Below are 18,193 nucleotides of genomic sequence, written 5' to 3'. Positions count from 1 at the left end.
TGCTGAATATCTAGGCATTCCTCCATGTGTAAGATTGTACCTTCGAATACACTACATTAGTAGTTTTTATTTTACAGTTTTTTATGATTTAATTACGGGAGCCCCGGGTAGAACAGGGCCACGGGGCAGAACAGGGTATCGGCTTTATTTCGTCTGCAATGCGTTGCGATCTATCGGGACCGGATGAAATACCATTGGCATACAGCACAGGGTCATGTCACGTCAGTCAGCGCCATTTTGTGGTTACAGTTTCTGAAATAATCACCCATGCTGGATTTTGCTCCTACATTTTAGAAATTTTCCTCAATTTCCAGTAAAGGCAAAACCTATTCATTATTCATATCCACTTTGTTGAATGACGCATGTTACAAGGCGTTTTCTTGAAAGTCTTAAACACAATAGTTTTATTTATTTTCATCATGTCATTTTTGTTGGCACAATCCTAATTTGAAAGAGTATACTCGGGGCAGGATGGGGTAGGGCAGAATGGGGTACCCAGAGAAGAGGATAAAATGACAAGTACCTGTATTGTGGCGATGGCTATTCGCAGTCTATTGAAGGGTGGATCCTGTATTCGTCCTGCTTGAAATGGGCCCATAACTCATGTGCAGGTGTTGGTAATCACGATGATGAAGATGTGCACATGTGTGCCGTCTGTGTTAGGCCTAATTAGATTTAAAATGTGTAAAGTTTCGACATTTCACATTGTACGAGGGTCGCTCATTAAGTAATGCCCCACATTTTTTTTCTCAGCCAATAATGAAGATAGAAAAGTGTACTTTTACATGCTTGAGATTTGATGTTTCTCGCGTTCGTGTACGGAGTTTCAAATGATTCCAACCGATAGCGGAGCTGTAGTGAACTGTTAAAATGGCGTCTGTGAACGACTCTCGTTACAAGCAACGAGCTGTAATTGAATTCCTTGTTGCTGAAAAAGAAACGGTGGTGAACATTCATAAACGTTTGTGTGCTGTGTATGGAAGCTGTGCAGTCGATAGGAGCACCGTTGGTCGCTGGGCTAAGAGAGATAAAGCTTCAGGAAGTGAAGAAACCGAGCTCCGTGATCTGCCGCGCTCTGGGCGTCCTGCCACAGCCACCACTCCAGACATGTTGAACCGCGCGGATGCCATTATTCGTGAGGATCGGCGCATCACAACTCGACAATTGGCCCAACGGCTTTCAGTCAGCAATGGAAGTGTGATTGCAATTATCCACGCTCTCGCATATTCGAAGGTGTGCGCAAGATGGGTTCCACGAAGTCTCACAGCAGACCACAGGATTCAAAGGAAAACAATTTCTTCTGAATTGTTGGAGCGTTTTGATGCTGAGGGAGAGGTCTTTCTGTCCCGGATCATTACAGGTGACGAAACCTGGATACACCACTTTGAGCCAGAGACAAAAAGGCAGTCAATGGAGTGGCATCATCCTCAATCACCGAGAAAGAAGAAATTCAAGACAACTCCCTCCGCCGGAAAAGTCATGATGACTGTCTTTTGGGACAGTGATGGGGTCATTCTTGTGGATGTGATGCCAAGAGGTGCGACCATCAATTCAGACGCGTACATCAGGACCCTGAAAACCCTCAAGAAGCGTTTTCGACGAGTTCGGCCTCACAAGCATCCAGCAGAAATTTTGCTCCTGCACGACAATGCACGCCCTCACACAAGTCTGAGAACCCGGGAAGAAATCACCAAATTGGGTTGGACGGTGCTACCCCATCCACCCTACAGTCCAGATCTGGCACCCTCCGACTTCCATCTCTTTGGGCCACTTAAAGATGCTATCCGCGGAACAAGATTTGAAGATGACGAGAGCGTTATTCAAGCAGTGAGGACATGGCTACGTGCACAGGACAAGAGCTGGTACCGGCAAGGCATGCATGCACTTGTTCCACGCTGGCGTAAAACCGTACAAGTTGATGGGGACTATGTGGAAAAATAGTATGTGTAAAGGAAACATTGATTTATATTGTCACTAAATTTGAGCCATCTTGAATAAATATGTTCTGAGGAAAAAAATGTGGGGCATTACTTAATGAGCGACCCTCGTATATTAATAAAGTAGTATATTTGCGTCATATTGTGAATTAGGTTAATATTTTAATATTTTCCGTCAAATCACAATTTTAATAAGATAATAAAATATAAAATATTTAAAATATCATTTCACGTTCCGCATCGAATGATCGATTTACAAATTGGAACGTCTCTTACGACATGTTTCGGTTATATTTAACCGTGCTCAGGTATAAATTAGATTGGTAAAATTTAAAACTCGAATTACAATCATTTACAATGTTATGCAGTTTATTGAAATGTTCTTATCAGATTACTCTTATATATTAGAACGAAGGTATTGTTTTTTATATGGCGTGGTTCATCTGATGTTCAATATTAGTCTGTAAAGCAATAATTTAAATAAAAAATTAATAAATATGGAGTAATATAGAAAACAAAATGATGGAAGTAAATAAATAGTAGAATGTATAAGTAAAATTAATTAATTTAATAAAACATACCGGTGATGAGTTGATAGAGACATGACGTGTCTGGCGGAAGACATCTAGAAGTATTACTGTGTCGGGTCGAGGTTTAATACTGAATTGCGGTTGCTCGTGGAGTGCGTAGGTGAAAGGAGGTTGTCATGGTTGGGGTCAAGGATCTGGAGGGCATTGAAGATGGGGTTATTAAGAAAAATATTGTTGTCGTTTAGGGAAAGATTTTGTTTATATGTTTGTTGTATGTAATATTTCTCTATTGTATCTCTATGTCTTTTGTTACGTACTATTTTTAGAATGTCCATAGTTTGTGTAATTGTATTGTATGAGCAAAGCATATTCTAAACACAGGACACTCATACAATACAATTACACAAACTATGGACATTCTAAAAATAGTACGTAACAAAAGACATAGAGATAAAATAGAGAAATATTACATACAACAAACATATAAACAAAATCTTTCCCTAAACGACAACAATATTGTTCTTAATAACCCCATCTTCAATGCCCTCCAGATCCTTGACCCCAACCATAACAACCTCCTTTCACCTACGCAATCCACGAGCAACCGCAATTCAGTATTAAACCTCGACCCGACACAGTAATACTTCTAGATGTCTTCCGCTAGACACGTCATGTCTCTATCAACTCATCACCGGTATGTTTTATTAAATTAATTTAATTTTATTGTACTTATACATTCTACTATTTATTTACTTCCATCATTTTGTTTTCTATATTACTCCATATTTATTAATGTTTTATTTATTTAAATCATTGCTTTACAGACTAATATTGAACATCAGATGAACCACGCCATATAAAAAACAATACCTTCGTTCTAATATATAAGAGTAATCTGATAAGAACATTTCAATAAACTGCATAACATTGTAAATGATTGTAATTCGAGTTTTAAATTTTACCAATCTAATTTATACCTGAGGACGGTTAAATATAACCGAAACATGTCGTAAGAGACGTTCCAATTTGTAAATCGATCATTCGATGCGGAACGTGAAATGATATTTTAAATATTTTATATTTTATTATCTTATTAAAATTGTGATTTGACGGAAAATATTAAAATATTGTATATTAAATCATTTTTATATCCGACGTCATAATTATTACATAATCTGTGTCTTCTTACAACTTTTCAAATATATATCAACCATACCCCTTCTTGCCCCGGGCACGGGTCTAATTGGGGCAAGTTACAATTTTGTAAAGAAATTAATATTTAAAAAACCGTAACACTTACAACTGAACTAGTAGCTCAACATAAATTTCAAATAGACAATAAATCCACACAAGGTCCCACCATGTGTTTGTCTTTGTTGTTGTCCCTTCCACATTCCTCGAAATATTGAGTTCCACGTTCTGTCCTGGTCTCCCCTACTTATTTGATATAGCTAAACTCATATTCCGTTACAGTGAATTCAGGTTAATTGGGACACATGGGGACTAGAACACATTGGCCCAATTAAGCCGCTGCCCCAATTATGCAAAGTTCCACGTAGAGTTAAAAGGGTTTAAAACAAAAGACAAACTCCCGTTTATTGAGATGATTTATTGAGCAACAAAAATATTGTGAATGAATTATGGAATAAATAGTACAGATCAGAGAAAAATATTTACGCTAAAATCAATGTCAATTTAATGTATGCATCAAACGCATGTAGGGGAGTTCAGGGCAGAACGGGGAACTTAATCTTTGGAGGCATGTGGAAGGGACAATAATAAAGATAAACCCATGGAGGAACCTTGTAGTTGTAAGAGTTACAGTTTTTTAAAATATTAATTTATTTACAAAAATTTAACTCGCCCCATTTTGCCCCGTGCCAGCGACAAGACGGGTTATGGTTGATATATGTTTGAAAAAGTTGTAAGAAGACACACATTATCTGATAAACATGACGTAGGATATAGAAATGTTAAAATAAACAATGTAACGTGTCGATACTTTACAAACTTAAAATCTACTTCGGCCTAACTCAGACTTCATACATGTGCACCTCTTCATCAGCGTGATTACCAACACCTGCACATGAGTTATGGGCCCATTTCAAGCAAGACGAACACCGGATCCATTCTTCAATAGACTGCAAATGGACATCGCCACAATACAGGCACTCATCGTCTTGATCCTCTTCTCTACTTTCACGCGGGGCAAAACTGGGTACCTCATCCTGCCCCGAGTATACTCTTTCAAATTAGGATTGTTCCACCAAAAATAACATCATGAAAATAAAAATAATATGTTGTGTCTTGTGTTTAAGACTTTCAAGAAAACGCCTTGTAACATGCATCATTCAACAAAGTGGATATGAATAATGAATAGGTTTTATCTTCAATGGAATTTGAGGAAAATTTCTAAAATGTAGGAGCAAAATCCAACATGGGTGATTATTTCAGAAACTGTAACCACAAAATGGCGCTGACTGACGTGGCATGACCCTGTGCTGTATGCCAATGGTATTTCACCCGGTCCCGATAGATCGCAACGCATTGCAGACGAAATATAGCCGATAACCCGTTCTGCCTCGTGGCCCCGTCCTGCCCTATGTTGTTCTCAGCAGTTAATGATGTTGGAGGAATTTATCGAGTGTACCCTGCCGTGTTCTCTTGTTTGACTCCGGCTGAACAAAATACACGGAGATATCTAGTACAGACATAGAACAGCCTTCATTGCCTTCCTGCATGAAGTAGCGTCGTAATCCAGCAAGAAATTTCCTGGCATCCTGGTTAGTCACTCGCTCAAGCTCAGGTGTGTCGTCCTCATCACTTTTCTGGTCTTCTGGTGTCTTTTCGTGTTTTGCTGCAATTTGTTCAACAATTGCGTTCTCATAATCTTCATTTCCATTTTAACGTTGAAGACTACTGTCAATGCATACGAACTCTTCGTAATTTCTGACGTATTGCTCTAATCTGGCATCTCGAAGCCTGAATGCTTAAAATCACAGTAAGCAAAGCAGTTCTGAGTAGTCTTGCTGCTTATTGCTCGCAAGCAGAATCGATACAATGTCTAAATATAGCCATGTGTTCATTACTGAGTGAATCACCGATGACTCACTGACTCCTCCACGCCACATGCCACAAGCGCGCCATCTAGCCCTCACTGTCCCGATTAAACGGCATGGTGTCCCAAATTAGCGAAGCAAATTCCGGTTATTTTCTAGATTTGTTTTTGTTCTTTAAGATGTGTCCCAAATAAACGACTGCCCTGATTAACCGATGGCCGAATTAGCCGGAATCTACTGTGTTTTAATTAAGCCGAAATAACATTTTTCAATATTGATACGTATGAATATGTTGATTTGTGTGTGTGTTTGTAAACGGAAGTTTGTTACTGGAAGACTTCATGTTATTCTTCGGAAACTGTTCTGTTGTGGATATTAGATTATTCTTATACCTACGTCGAGTACTCTATTATAAAGTGAACCTTGTTACAGCGATTAGTACTACTTTACAGATTTAACGGGATGTATTTCCAGTAATATCAGTGATTTAATGGCTGGGCCATTGTAGTCGCTGATTATATTTTTGTGTTTGCATTGTTGTTTCACTAACGTATTGTCAAGTATCATAAGGGAATCGTATACCTTATCTTGCCCAGTTGCAATGAATAATTTAACTTAAATTTTAAAATTAGTTTATAATTTAAATTGTAAATTAAAGTAACATATGCTATAAATTTGCAGTAATGTTTAAGTTAGCAAATTAGCAAATGTATCTTTAGTGAATATTACTATATTTGAGTGTGCCAAAATCATGCATTCTGCTGAAACGCATTCTCTTAAATTTGCATTTTACATAATATTTGTTTAATTGAGAGGTAGAATCGAAAGTTTTTCTTCTGTTTTCAGATTGCGATGCTTGCTAAGACAATTACAGAGGGGGGAGATATCAGCTGAATTACTTCAGAAAAATCTTCATTACGCCGCCAGAGTTTTAGAAGCCGTTTTTATCGACGAAACCAAGTAAGTACACCGACAATTTAGCATGATAATGTGAAAATACGATACGCAACTTTTGTGTGTTTGGACTACGTTCATTCCATGTTTGTGCCAGAAAGTCATGTTTCATGCTTCCTACAGAGAAGCATTTCTCTCAGCACTTTAGCAGAACTTAATAGTTTTAATTTTCGATCTCTTGTTAATCAATAGAAGAGGTACAATAATTCTTAGAAATTACGCGTGTACAAATCCATATTCAGACATCAAGCAGACCTACGGCTTGTATTTCTTATCATATCACAGTTATTTTATTACACGTATAAAGATACATGTTATATGGAAGATGAGCGCTGCATGTATATACTGCAGAAGGTTTTTATTTGTTTTATGTTTACAATTTTGTCCCACGGCAATTAGCATTCCTACTATACGTACTGCGGAAAAGTGAAATATGGTACAAACAAACTTCAGACATATTACTATGTTTCATTCACTTGTAGTTTAGGTTATCTTTGCAGATAAAGTTTGCATGACTTCCAGAATAAATTTAACTAAAATTTAAATTCTGTGTAAATGTATAGGTTCAGCTTGTAGATCGTAGATTGTATTTCAGCCCTTTGTTGTGGGTAAGTAACTTTTCGCTTACTTGAAAATAAAGAATTAATCACAAGAAGTAAATAACTCACCAAATTAAAACTTTATGTATTGTAAATTTTTGTGTGACGCCTGAGAATTACTATTGAATTTAAGCATTTATGTCTGTATTAAATCTTAAACTCTTGAGACACATTTTATATCTGTACATTTACGGATATATTTCCAGTGAAATAAACACTCTAAATTGAGAATATCGTACATTACATGAACCGACGGCTAGACTTATCCGACAGCTACACGAATCTCACGTAGGTTAAATGTAGCATGTTTCAGCCTCATTAGGTATTTTATCCTTATCTTTGAAATCGCAAATGCGAATGCTCTACTTGAATCTGGAAGTGTACACGTGTGTTTATTGTTGTTTTAAGTCACATGATTCTAAAACTCACTGTTCTGTCACTCCTTGCAGCCATAGGGGACTCCACGCAGAAGCACTGCTTCCACTGTATGTACATTGCTTGCTTTTCACTTGTGTTTTAACCCAGAACCTGGTATGGAAGAAGCTTGTTCAAGTACATGGAATTGTATTTCACTAAGTACAATTGCATTTCTTTTCTAGAACCTGCATCGGTGATCGGATATGGTCCAGATCATCATCTATTTAAGCTTTTTAAAAGCCAACTTAGGTATCTTCCTCTTATTACCACAGTGTGAGAACATTTGTCCGTACAACAAGCAATTACTCACACGCTAAATAATTTTGATATCACGTAGTAACCAGGTTTATCCTGCTTATCTAACCGTGATAGAATCAAACATGCGTTCTCATAGATTTAATTTCTGCATTTACGAATTCAAGTATTTGTATTATTTTGATGAGGCATAAAATTATCATTATTCTTTCATCTGTAGGATATTTTGGGCTGTGTTGGGTATTGTGTCATGAGAGAGTTAATCTGAGACTATTACTGAATACAACTACAGTGTATTCACAATCTGCTTTTGTCAAGTGAAATATTAAATTTGTTATTCCTCTTTGGATCTTTTACCCTAAGCGAAGAACGTACACTGAAGCTAAATATGAACAGATTTCTGAGGAAAATATTAGCATCTAAGAGAGAGGAAGTAGCAGGAGGGTAGAGAAAATTACAACATGAGCACCAACAAAACTTCTGTCCTTCCCCAAATATTAAAAAAATTATTAATTGTTAGTGTTACCAAATCCATGATAACGAAATAGGCGAAACATGTAGCATACACTGATAAATGAGGTGTGTAATTCTAAATAGTTTTAATCGTACACGCTGGCCGGGAGAGATTACTTGGGAGACAAAGTCGCCGATGGCAGCATAATATTAAATTTGCTGTCCATAACACGAAAAAGAATCATCCAGGGAGCCATGTTTACACAACACATTTTTCGTTTCTGTTATGCACAGAACGCGTATCTGAAGAGGTGCCGGAAACACACACTTTCGACCCAGCCTACTTAAGCAGAATATCTAAGCATCAAATGTAATTGTCTTAAAAACAAACGAAATTCTATGGAGTGCGACTATTTGATAATTTGGGAATGTAGAATTGTTACGGTATTAGATGAACAACGTTTTATTTATTTCCTTACGTGATAAATTTTAGAAATATCTTTATAATGTAAGCAATTCTACGTACTTTCGTTCAACTCCTCTTATCCAGTTTCCTTATTTTTATTAACTATAAATGTTTACTTTGTAGCGAATATCTGTTTCGGATACATTTTTAACCTTCATCTATATGTAAATATGCATAGCATAATATGTTTCTTCAGTAAAGAATAATATCTGTTGAAAATTACTTATAGGCCGATCCATCGGGTCTAGACCTTCAAAGTGATTTGTAAGTAAAGTCCTGCGTATTTTACACAGAGGAGCACATTTACAGAATTATAAATGACAGACTGCCCAAACTGTAAATACAAAAACCCACAATTGACATGAGTATTATGGCCTATATAATTTCCTGGAAGCAGAGCCTGCAGGTCCAACACCGACAACACCAAAGCGCGCCACTGACCACGATCCTGAGCCAACTCCAACCATTTTCCATCCTCACAGCCCACTTTTTTTTAGCATTTATCCTGATATTATCCTCCCATCTCCTTCTTGATATGCCCAGTGGTCGATTTCCAGGAGGAGTTCCCACCAAAATTCTGAATGCACCCCTTGATTCCCGATGCGTGCCACGTGTTAAGTCCATCGGAGCCTATTAGATTTCACTATCCTCACTATGCTATATGGCGTGTACAATTCACGCAGCTCCTCATTTTGCAATATTCGAAATTCCCCACTTATTTCATCCTTTCTAGGTCCGAATATCTTCCTGAGCGCATTGATTTCAAACATTTGTAATCTACGTTCTTCCTTCAAGGCAAGACAGCAGGCAAAATTATTGTTTTATATATCCTCAACGAGATGATAACAGTTATTATCTTAATTTCATCATGGGCCACATTTATATACGTCATTGTTGTTCCTCGATACTTAAATTTTGAAACATTTTCAATTGATGAGTTTCTTGTAATTATGTTTCACCTTTGTTGCTGATGTTGATCTCGTATTACGCCCATGTATTTAGTTTGTCTACGTTTACTTCTAGGCCTATTTCCTTGCTAGCCTGTAGGAGAGTTTCTACATTCTTGGTTACCGTACATTCAACATCCCCATCAAATTAACATCATCAGCACACGCAAGACCATTAAATTTGAGCTCTGCTTCATACCCTCTTACCTCTAGAGAAATATTAAAAAGCATTGGGGATAAAGCATCCCCCTGTTTAGGCCATTGTTACCTGGGAATGGATCCGACAGAAGCTTACCTATACGAGTATGAACTCTACTAGATACTTCATCCATACACATCTTAACTAACCGAACAAGTTTCTTCGGTATTTAGAACTCAATCAAAATGCTATACAGTACCCCTCTTCTGAGTCATATACTTTTTTAATTATTAATACTAATATTAAATAATTGGTATACTGATCCATTATAATCCCATTTTTCTCTAATATTTGTCGAATGAAAAATATCCGCATTGATCGTTCCCCTACAGTTTCATTCATAAACGACGTTAAACGTGCCAGAAGGACATTGGATAAAATTTCGTAAGACGTTAAAAAAGATAAATTCCCCGGAAGTTACTGCACTCAATTTTCTTATCACTTTTTTGAATATGGGAAATATTTCATTCTTCCCATTATTGTGGTAGTGCTTCCTGGTTCCAAATCTAGGCTATAAGCTTATGTATCTCTGAATGCAGTGTCCTACCACCTGCATGGATTAATACGGTTTAAGTTCAAATAATGCGGCATACGACGCTTAGATATTTTGAACTTGGCCATTTCTTGATTTTATATCATAAATATTTAAATAACAGTTTGGACTTACTTATTCCGATATGAATACATTCTGCGTGGTATTTAAGTCTGTAATGTGCTTTATTCTATAACTTTTGCCATGTTAAGATTACGATGGAATTGCAGTTATAATTAAACATAATTAAATTCAATTTATTTTCAGCATAAGAGCTTTTTCAATTACTCGCCTACCATTTGTATGCTGTGCAATATCGGCTTTAGAGGATGAGTCGTGTCGAATGTTGAAGGTGGTCCTACTTTCTTAAAACATTCTAGTTGATATCTTAAGGGTGAATATTTACAGTATTTTGCATGACTATGGTAAAAACTTTGGATAACCTTCAACAATCGACGGGGCTCAACCCCGCAAACCGATTAGCAAATGAAAGTCCAGCCACCAAAACCTGACAGGTTTACATTGTTTTACTGTGCACCTTATGGCCGTGTAAAGTACAGTAATTTAAATTAAATTAAATTAAATGTAGCCTATTTGGAATTATAATTTCTTAAGATTCCTGTTTCAGCATATCACTCATTTTAGTTCCGTAAATGCCTCTTTACGCCAATTTTAATGACGTTTAGTTCGCAGTTTATTTGAAATGATCGCAGTCAGACAGCGGTAATAACTTGCAGTCACTGGTAACTTCAGTTGGGGCAGTGCCCGGTGACCATTGTAATGATAGCCGTTGTAACGAGGGCAGAGGCCGCAACTGAGCCGGCTTAAGCCAAGCCACCGCCTGTACTCGTATTACTTGTATTAACGCAAAAAGGGTTGAGGGGCGGCTTATTCTTGGGAGAAGTACCCTGAACTGCCGTGTTTAAAGATACCTAATTAAAACAAATGTCATGTGTCGCTGATGTCTGATTTGAAATAAAGTAATTTAGTAGAACCAATATGTTAATAACGAACCCCTTTAATAAATTATCATGTCTTTTCAATTAATTGCCCTTATTTATAACGTTGTGGTCCCGAGAGTCCACATTCATGCATTGAACACTGTACCGTCTCAAACTTAACATTTGCTAGTAGTAAGTACAAATACTAATATCACATTGTACAAACCTATATTGATTCACAGGTTAATTTTAATAGTTCCACCGTCTTCAGAATTCATTTTCCCTTTCTGATATCATGCTTATTCTCTACACGTAGTATGGAATACTAAATTTCATAAGTTACAATCAGGTGTACCCTTTCCCACCTTGCGAGACCTTCATTCATTAAGCAAGATAAAACTCTATACGCAGCGCTTCGAACTATGACATCTATGAAGGCAAAATATAAAGCAATTATCTGATATCCTGTAGATACCCTTTTTATATCGACCCTTTGATCGATTAAACTGACGGTCTTGCTTTTAGATGGAGAGACGAGGATAAAATTTGCTTTGGAATAAGTGGAGCCAATAATACTGGATACTGGGAACGACCCGTTCTTCAAGTGCCTGAGCACTGCGGGACCCAACTTTTCGTTGGCTTGATTTATAGACATTCGATACGACTCCTTGGACGAGGGATCGGCCCGTCGCAAGGTCTCTACCTTTACACAGAAAAAACTCGGGAAATCATCCATGGCTTGAGTGGGATTCAATCCCACGGTCCCTGCGGCCAAGGGGCACAAGACCCACGCCTCAGACCGCGCGTCTTCTGCGGACCCCGCAGCCAATAAAAGATTTGGATAAAGAAATAATTTTACACCCTTCCTCAAAGTCGTATACTCGTGTTATTAGCTAATTCACGTATGATAAGAAACTCATTTCTAACTACTGTTTTCTTAATGTGTTAAGGTATCTGGGACGTGTAGACCTAATTAAGTAATGAACGAACTTCCTGGAAAACAATTCCGAAGCTTTAACTTCGCCGACACTAACTTCGACAACCACAAATACTCTGTGTTGTCCTTCCATTTAGGGTCTACACTTCGATCATCCGAGTATTTTGCCGAAAGCAGTTTTGTAGTTAAACATCACTGTTCGTATAAAGTGAATCTTTCGCGGCGACTGAAGTTGATGAATGATTCCCGGGTTACAAGCTGCGTCATGTGGCCCTGAGGATGAGACCAGAGATTGTTCTCGAAACGTTGGCAGAAGATATGGTTTATTCACCGTTCAGCCACCTGACGCGGCTTGTAATCCGAGAATCCTTAATCAGTCACTGTACGTGTTACGATTTGTATCGATTAAATAGGTGTACAGAGTTCGATTCACAGTAGGTGCGTTTGAAGTTGTTTTTCATTTCCCCATATCGTCACTGAATCTCGTGTTAATGGATGCCAAGAGCTGTTTCCCGTGGGACAACTTCAAGCATATAACTAAAGCAGACTAATACTCGAATGGGGCATGTTGATCTTGAATGGTGAGTCGGGGTAAGTTTGTAAGTTATCGTGGCAATATTCCGACAATCATCAATAGGCGCTAAGAAAAACAAATTAATTCCGTGGCCGAGGTTGGAACTAGATGCCTCCAGAATAAATATCTTGACCGTGTGTGGTTTAGTGACAGTAACATACAAATGTGATATTTGCTTCTTTTAAAATGATCATATATCAATCACACGGTATTAATGTAGTGATGGCTATTGGCCTGTTGGTAAATGTGTATACAGAGAAATTTCTTCTGCATGAGTTGTTGGGTACTGTATTAACGTTTTCTGGCTTAGTCACATGATCTGAATGGCGTCAGTTTTTTCTTGAAAATTGCCGTCAGTGTTCGAAATTACCACTGGGCGTCCTTTATAAGAAATTGCCCAAGGACGAAGATGGTTCTCGAAACGCTGGTGTTTTTACCTTTCAACCACCTGACACGGCGGGTAGCCCGAGAACTGTTTATTTTACTTAGTCGCCATGAAAGCTTCAAATCATACAATCAATTATGTCTTTGTGATATCTGAAGGGTATAAAAAGCTTTATATATCGAAATTGTTGAGTTGTCAGTGGAGTGACAAGGGTTTATAAATAAAACAGTTTTTACTTACTACTGTTATATAAAATACGGATGAACACTACTTAAAGAGAAATGGCTGTCTTCTGGGATGTAGCGCCGTGTGGTTTTGTAGAATTTTTACCAACGTTTTAAAGGTGTTTGTTGGCTCCATTGTAAACGTGGCGCAGCAACCCAGAAGAGAGTCATCGTCATATTGACCGCCGTGAGAACACGAAATCCTACTAAGTAGAAGCATAGATTGATAATCAGGCAGACCGATATATATGTATATTGGAATAAAACTTGAGTCTTAAAGCAAACACGTTCCGGGTGTACCTGTATTCTCCCATATATAAACATTCAAAAAAGCCCGTTACAAACTAGATTTAACATTTAAATGGTACGAACCAAAAGTAAGTTTATTCGTAAACTTTTAGTTCAAAATTCTACATACAAACTGAATAGAAATCTGAACAGTAGATTCAGAGACGAATCACGTGGGCACACACATTTTAGCTCCACATTCATTAATTTTTTACACTTTGAACAGAGAATGTATAACAAATTACGTAGTATTAAGTATAGATATCATTAGTGGAATAAAATTAATAATATTTTTTGAAGAAAGACTTTCGGGCTACAAGCTACGTCAAGTAGCTGAATGGTGAATACATCATATCCTGTGCCAACATTTCGAAAGCCATCTCTGCTCTCATCCTCAGGGCAGCTGCGTAACGAACTGGCCTTCTGTAGCGCAGCTACCTAAGGATGAGAGCAGAGATGGCTCTCGAAATGTTGGCACAGGATATGGTGTATTCACCATTCAGCCACCTGACTCACCTTGTAGACCGAGAGACTTTCATCAACTTTTGTCGCCTCAAAAGCATCAGTTTATACATCAAAAATATTTTTTGCTTATGCAATGTTGTATTTATAATGTTACAAACATTGAAACAGCATATTTTTATCTGCAGTAATGAAAATGAGGGACACTTAAGTAAGTTGTACATAGATCAAAGAATGCATCTGGATGATACCGGTACTCCGCTGCGGTACAGAAATTAATGCCATTATAAATTAAGTGACTGAAGTAATTTATGAACATGAACGTGACGCAGGCCTATAGGCCTATAACATCATTAACATTGAAGAACCTTTCAAGTTATAATTTGTTAGAAAACCGGTTGTGATCCAGAGCCTTTTTAGTATACCCATACACGGTTTAATATCTTATTTGCTATAGTACCACATTCGCGCTCCCTGTTTGCCCATACACTTACACAGAAAGAGAATGCGGTTAATGGGATTAGCATTTCTATTTATGAAAGAAACACATTATAGACTCGTGAAATCTCTCAAAGGCCTACAATTTGTTTGTACTGAAACAAATTTATTTTCCTACATCGAAACATATCTTACGTCAGATGCTTTTATAACATCAGATTTCCGAACTATTTCTCACGTTATAATCCATGTATATATCTTCTTTCTACGGCGCAACAGCCCGAAATCGAGCCTTGGCCTCCTCCCATGTGGGAAGTTTCTTTGGATTTGAAGTGTGCATTTAAGAGCAGTGAGTGACAAGCCCACTCACTGCCTCTGCACAATTTCTACTCAATCCTGATTTGTCTGATAGAGCCTTCATGTAGTGAATCTGAAGAGAAATGGCGGCTGAATTTGCGTACGAGATATCGCGTTCGTACTCGTAAGGTTCTTTTACATGCCGTAAATCTACGATATTGGACCGCCGGCTTTACTTCCCCTCCGAAGGAAGTTGTGCTACGGATTTTTATCGCCCTTAAAAATCCATCGACCTCGGCCGGGTTTTGAACCGGCGAACCTTGGGTCCAGTGGTGAGCACGCTAGTCCGCCGAGGGCGACAATTCATGTGTGTGTGTGTAGCAACCAAAATCCGCCCGTTTCACCCTGTTTCTCCCGAAGAAAATATTATATTTTGCAATCAGAGAAATTGTAAAAAAATACTGTTTTTCTTTCGAAAATTAAGCACAGGAGTGTCCAACTGCACGTTTCTCCCTAACGGCGCATAGTTGAAAAAGTGATCGACACAATGAAATTTTCATATTATAAAAAGCTCTCTGTCATTTTTTATTGCGGCAATTAGACACATCATAGAAAAATTATAAATGTAATATCCCTCATGGACAGAAACCTGGGGAAATTATTAAGTTTTTCTACTTCGAAAATTAGGCACAGTTGTGTCCGAAAACGTACACATCGCTTATATAGACTACCTTCTTGCTTCCATACGGTGTATCGCAAACACAATAATCGGTCAAACGGGCATTCCTTGGAATATATATTGGGAAAGCTAATTGCTAGGGGATTAAATCTGTTTTCATCTCCAAGAGTCTCGCGAATTTTTTAAAGAACCTGGAAAAGTCGCCAGAAAGCATTATGACTCAAAACCTATCCTGAAATATACAACTGCGCGCAGGACGAAACTTCAACCACTAATGCCCTTTTAACACGACTACTCCCCATATATCTGGGATGTCGTCAGTGTGTTTTGCATCGTCGTGCTAATGGGAGCGATTATTTTAGGATCGGATATATGGCAGTTGATTCTTTTGCAACATCAATGCTTGTCACGTGATGAGATTGAAACTTGTACATTTATCTCTGTATAAGAAGATTGGAAATGTTTGATCGTCACCGGAATACACAGAGTTCAACACATGCTTTCTGTGCACATTTGTATTATCTATGCTCCTATCATAAATAGACAATCGCGCCATGTCATACCACGCACTACGCACGCTTTTCCTTAAGAATCGTTAACTTGCTTGCTGTGATGGAGACTAGCTCTTTCTAAGGCACCCCACAAAGTAGGGACCCATTGCCTTTCTTATTTTACCTGATAAAAGAGACAGATCCAATCCCAGAAACGTCATGTTGCAACAAACAGCCAATGGATAATGTCCAGAATTTTAATAAAACTATTACTAAAAAGAGTTTCGTTTTAAAATTACCTTTAAAACACTGTACTTAACGGTTTACACATTCAAATCAGAAGAAGTCTACACCAAACATACCATTGCGAAAAAGGAAGAAATAAACTTCTCTAATGTGTCTATTGCCCAGATATGGGAACGAGCTGATAAGCTGAACTAACCATTAAAGGCTTTTGAAATTCTGCACGCTACCTGATGTACTTCACGAGGGCGTGCTGAGCACATTTTCCAAGAAATGTGATTTAAATTTCACTTATTTATTTAGACATTTCCGCACTTTTAATGGAGTTTGACAGTGCTAGCACAACAGGTCCCTGACTTTCACCCGTGAAAATTGAACAGTGTAGGGAGACAATGTCAGAGGGGAATAATCAGGGTACAGTGACTGAGTCTTTTACTGAAGAAAGCGTTCCATTGATTAATATTCATCGGCAAATGAAAGTCGTTCATGGGGTCTATTCTGTTGGCAAAGCCACGCTCACTGCTACCCAGGACGTTAATGATGTAGTGGTACATGCGGAATTCTTGCCTACTGGCGTCACCATCAACTCTGAGAGCTACGTTCGAGGGATGCAAAAATTTGAGGCACGTGTTCAAAGAGCTCGTCTTGACATATAACTGGTCTACCTTAGGCATAACGACTAGAATTTCGCCGCCTTCCTTGCAGTTCTATCGTGACGGACTCATGAAACTGTCCGAATATTGGCGGAACTGTGTGCACCGCAAAGATGACAATGTTGAGAAGCAATGATATTAGAGCAAAAATATTCCCCTGTTGTTGTTTCAGTGGAATATATATTCCTGTTACGGAAAATAAGGGAGACGTTACTTCTCTGCACGTATACATACAGGCTAACAGAAGAGTCCGTTAATGTAGATTGGACCAATTTGGAAAGACAAGACATGTTTAGACATGACATCGCCGTAAATAGCAAGATACAGCATGTTTGGTGCATAGCAACAACATACACCAGTTTGTCGAGAACAAATTTGGGAGTATGAGGTTATTGGAGTTCTTTCGAGTTGGAGGTGGATGCGTAAGGAGGACACTGATGGGTTGGGATACTGGGTTTATTAATTTGTTCAGGACAAAGATGAAAATATACCCCAGAACACTGTATGCTTGAACTAAGCTCTGACTGGAAAACGTTATGCAATTTCTCGTGAATGATAAGCGATACTGGTAGTGATTTACTGGAACTTGTTCGGGATCTGATGACGAATCTTATTACTATTTGTAGAGTTGAAGACACTTGAATGTTACACCGCAATTCACAAAAGAAACATGCAAGAGTATTCGTTTAGTGGGGATAGTCTTGAAATTTGATAATGCAAATTGTTGGTCAATTTTTGTACAATTTCCAATTTTGGTCGAGATTGTGCAAAAACAAGCATTGTAGATGAGGACTTAACACGGGTTTATGCGCTCCGAAGATAGTGTGTTCCAGTGATTATATTTGTTAAAAGTCGAAACTTAAATTCTGACGAACATTCCAGAATTGTTACGCTCACTATACGTTTACTTTGTAACTTTTCATTACCTATTAAATTCCATAATTATGTATAATAAGTAGAGGGTTGCACAAATTTGCAGGCAAATATATTAATAGTTTAACTGTTGTAAATTGTGGCATTTTGTACTCTAATACTGTCTGCTGCTTTTTGCTGCTTGATGTGTATTGCATCTAAATGGTCCCGTGATACATATGCAGTACAAACAGTTCACAACGCCCACAGCGTGTTTTACCATAAGGTATCCACTTGATACCTTATGGTAAAATACGTTGTAAGAAGATCCAATGCTCACCTTCCAAACCCCAAACTCAGAGTAATTGCAATTGAGTGTGT

The 18,193-nt window shown here is 38.0% G+C and overlaps 1 protein-coding gene and 1 long non-coding RNA gene across 8 annotated transcripts in view; one reads left to right on the top strand and one right to left on the bottom strand.

Moving 5' to 3' along the window:
- The window catches only part of LOC110830504 (dual specificity calcium/calmodulin-dependent 3',5'-cyclic nucleotide phosphodiesterase 1), a 686,314-nt gene that overhangs the window by 590,863 nt on the left and 77,258 nt on the right, over positions 1–18,193 (top strand). For 5 of the 7 annotated variants that reach the window (XM_087348470.1, XM_087348484.1, XM_087348486.1 and 2 more), the window contains 2 exons: positions 6,373–6,486; positions 7,529–7,564. In XM_087348470.1, coding sequence (XP_087204596.1) covers positions 6,373–6,486; positions 7,529–7,564 — 150 coding nt within the window. The remainder of the gene's footprint in view (positions 1–6,372; positions 6,487–7,528; positions 7,565–18,193) is intronic. The other 2 variants (XM_087348503.1, XM_087348474.1) reach the window with 1 other exon arrangement.
- Positions 2,280–2,910, bottom strand: LOC147875047 (uncharacterized). Its single transcript, XR_015535063.1, has 2 exons — positions 2,519–2,910; positions 2,280–2,398 (listed from the first exon to the last, which is right to left on the bottom strand). It is a non-coding gene; the product is annotated as an uncharacterized LOC147875047 (long non-coding RNA).

Source organism: Zootermopsis nevadensis, unplaced genomic scaffold (assembly GCF_977971745.1).
Source record: "Zootermopsis nevadensis isolate Lab colony 2312 unplaced genomic scaffold, Znev_1.0 Znev_ptg000002l, whole genome shotgun sequence".
In the NCBI taxonomy this organism is placed as follows: Eukaryota; Metazoa; Arthropoda; class Insecta; order Blattodea; family Termopsidae; genus Zootermopsis; species Zootermopsis nevadensis.
This window is presented reverse-complemented; position numbering and strand designations above follow the sequence as displayed.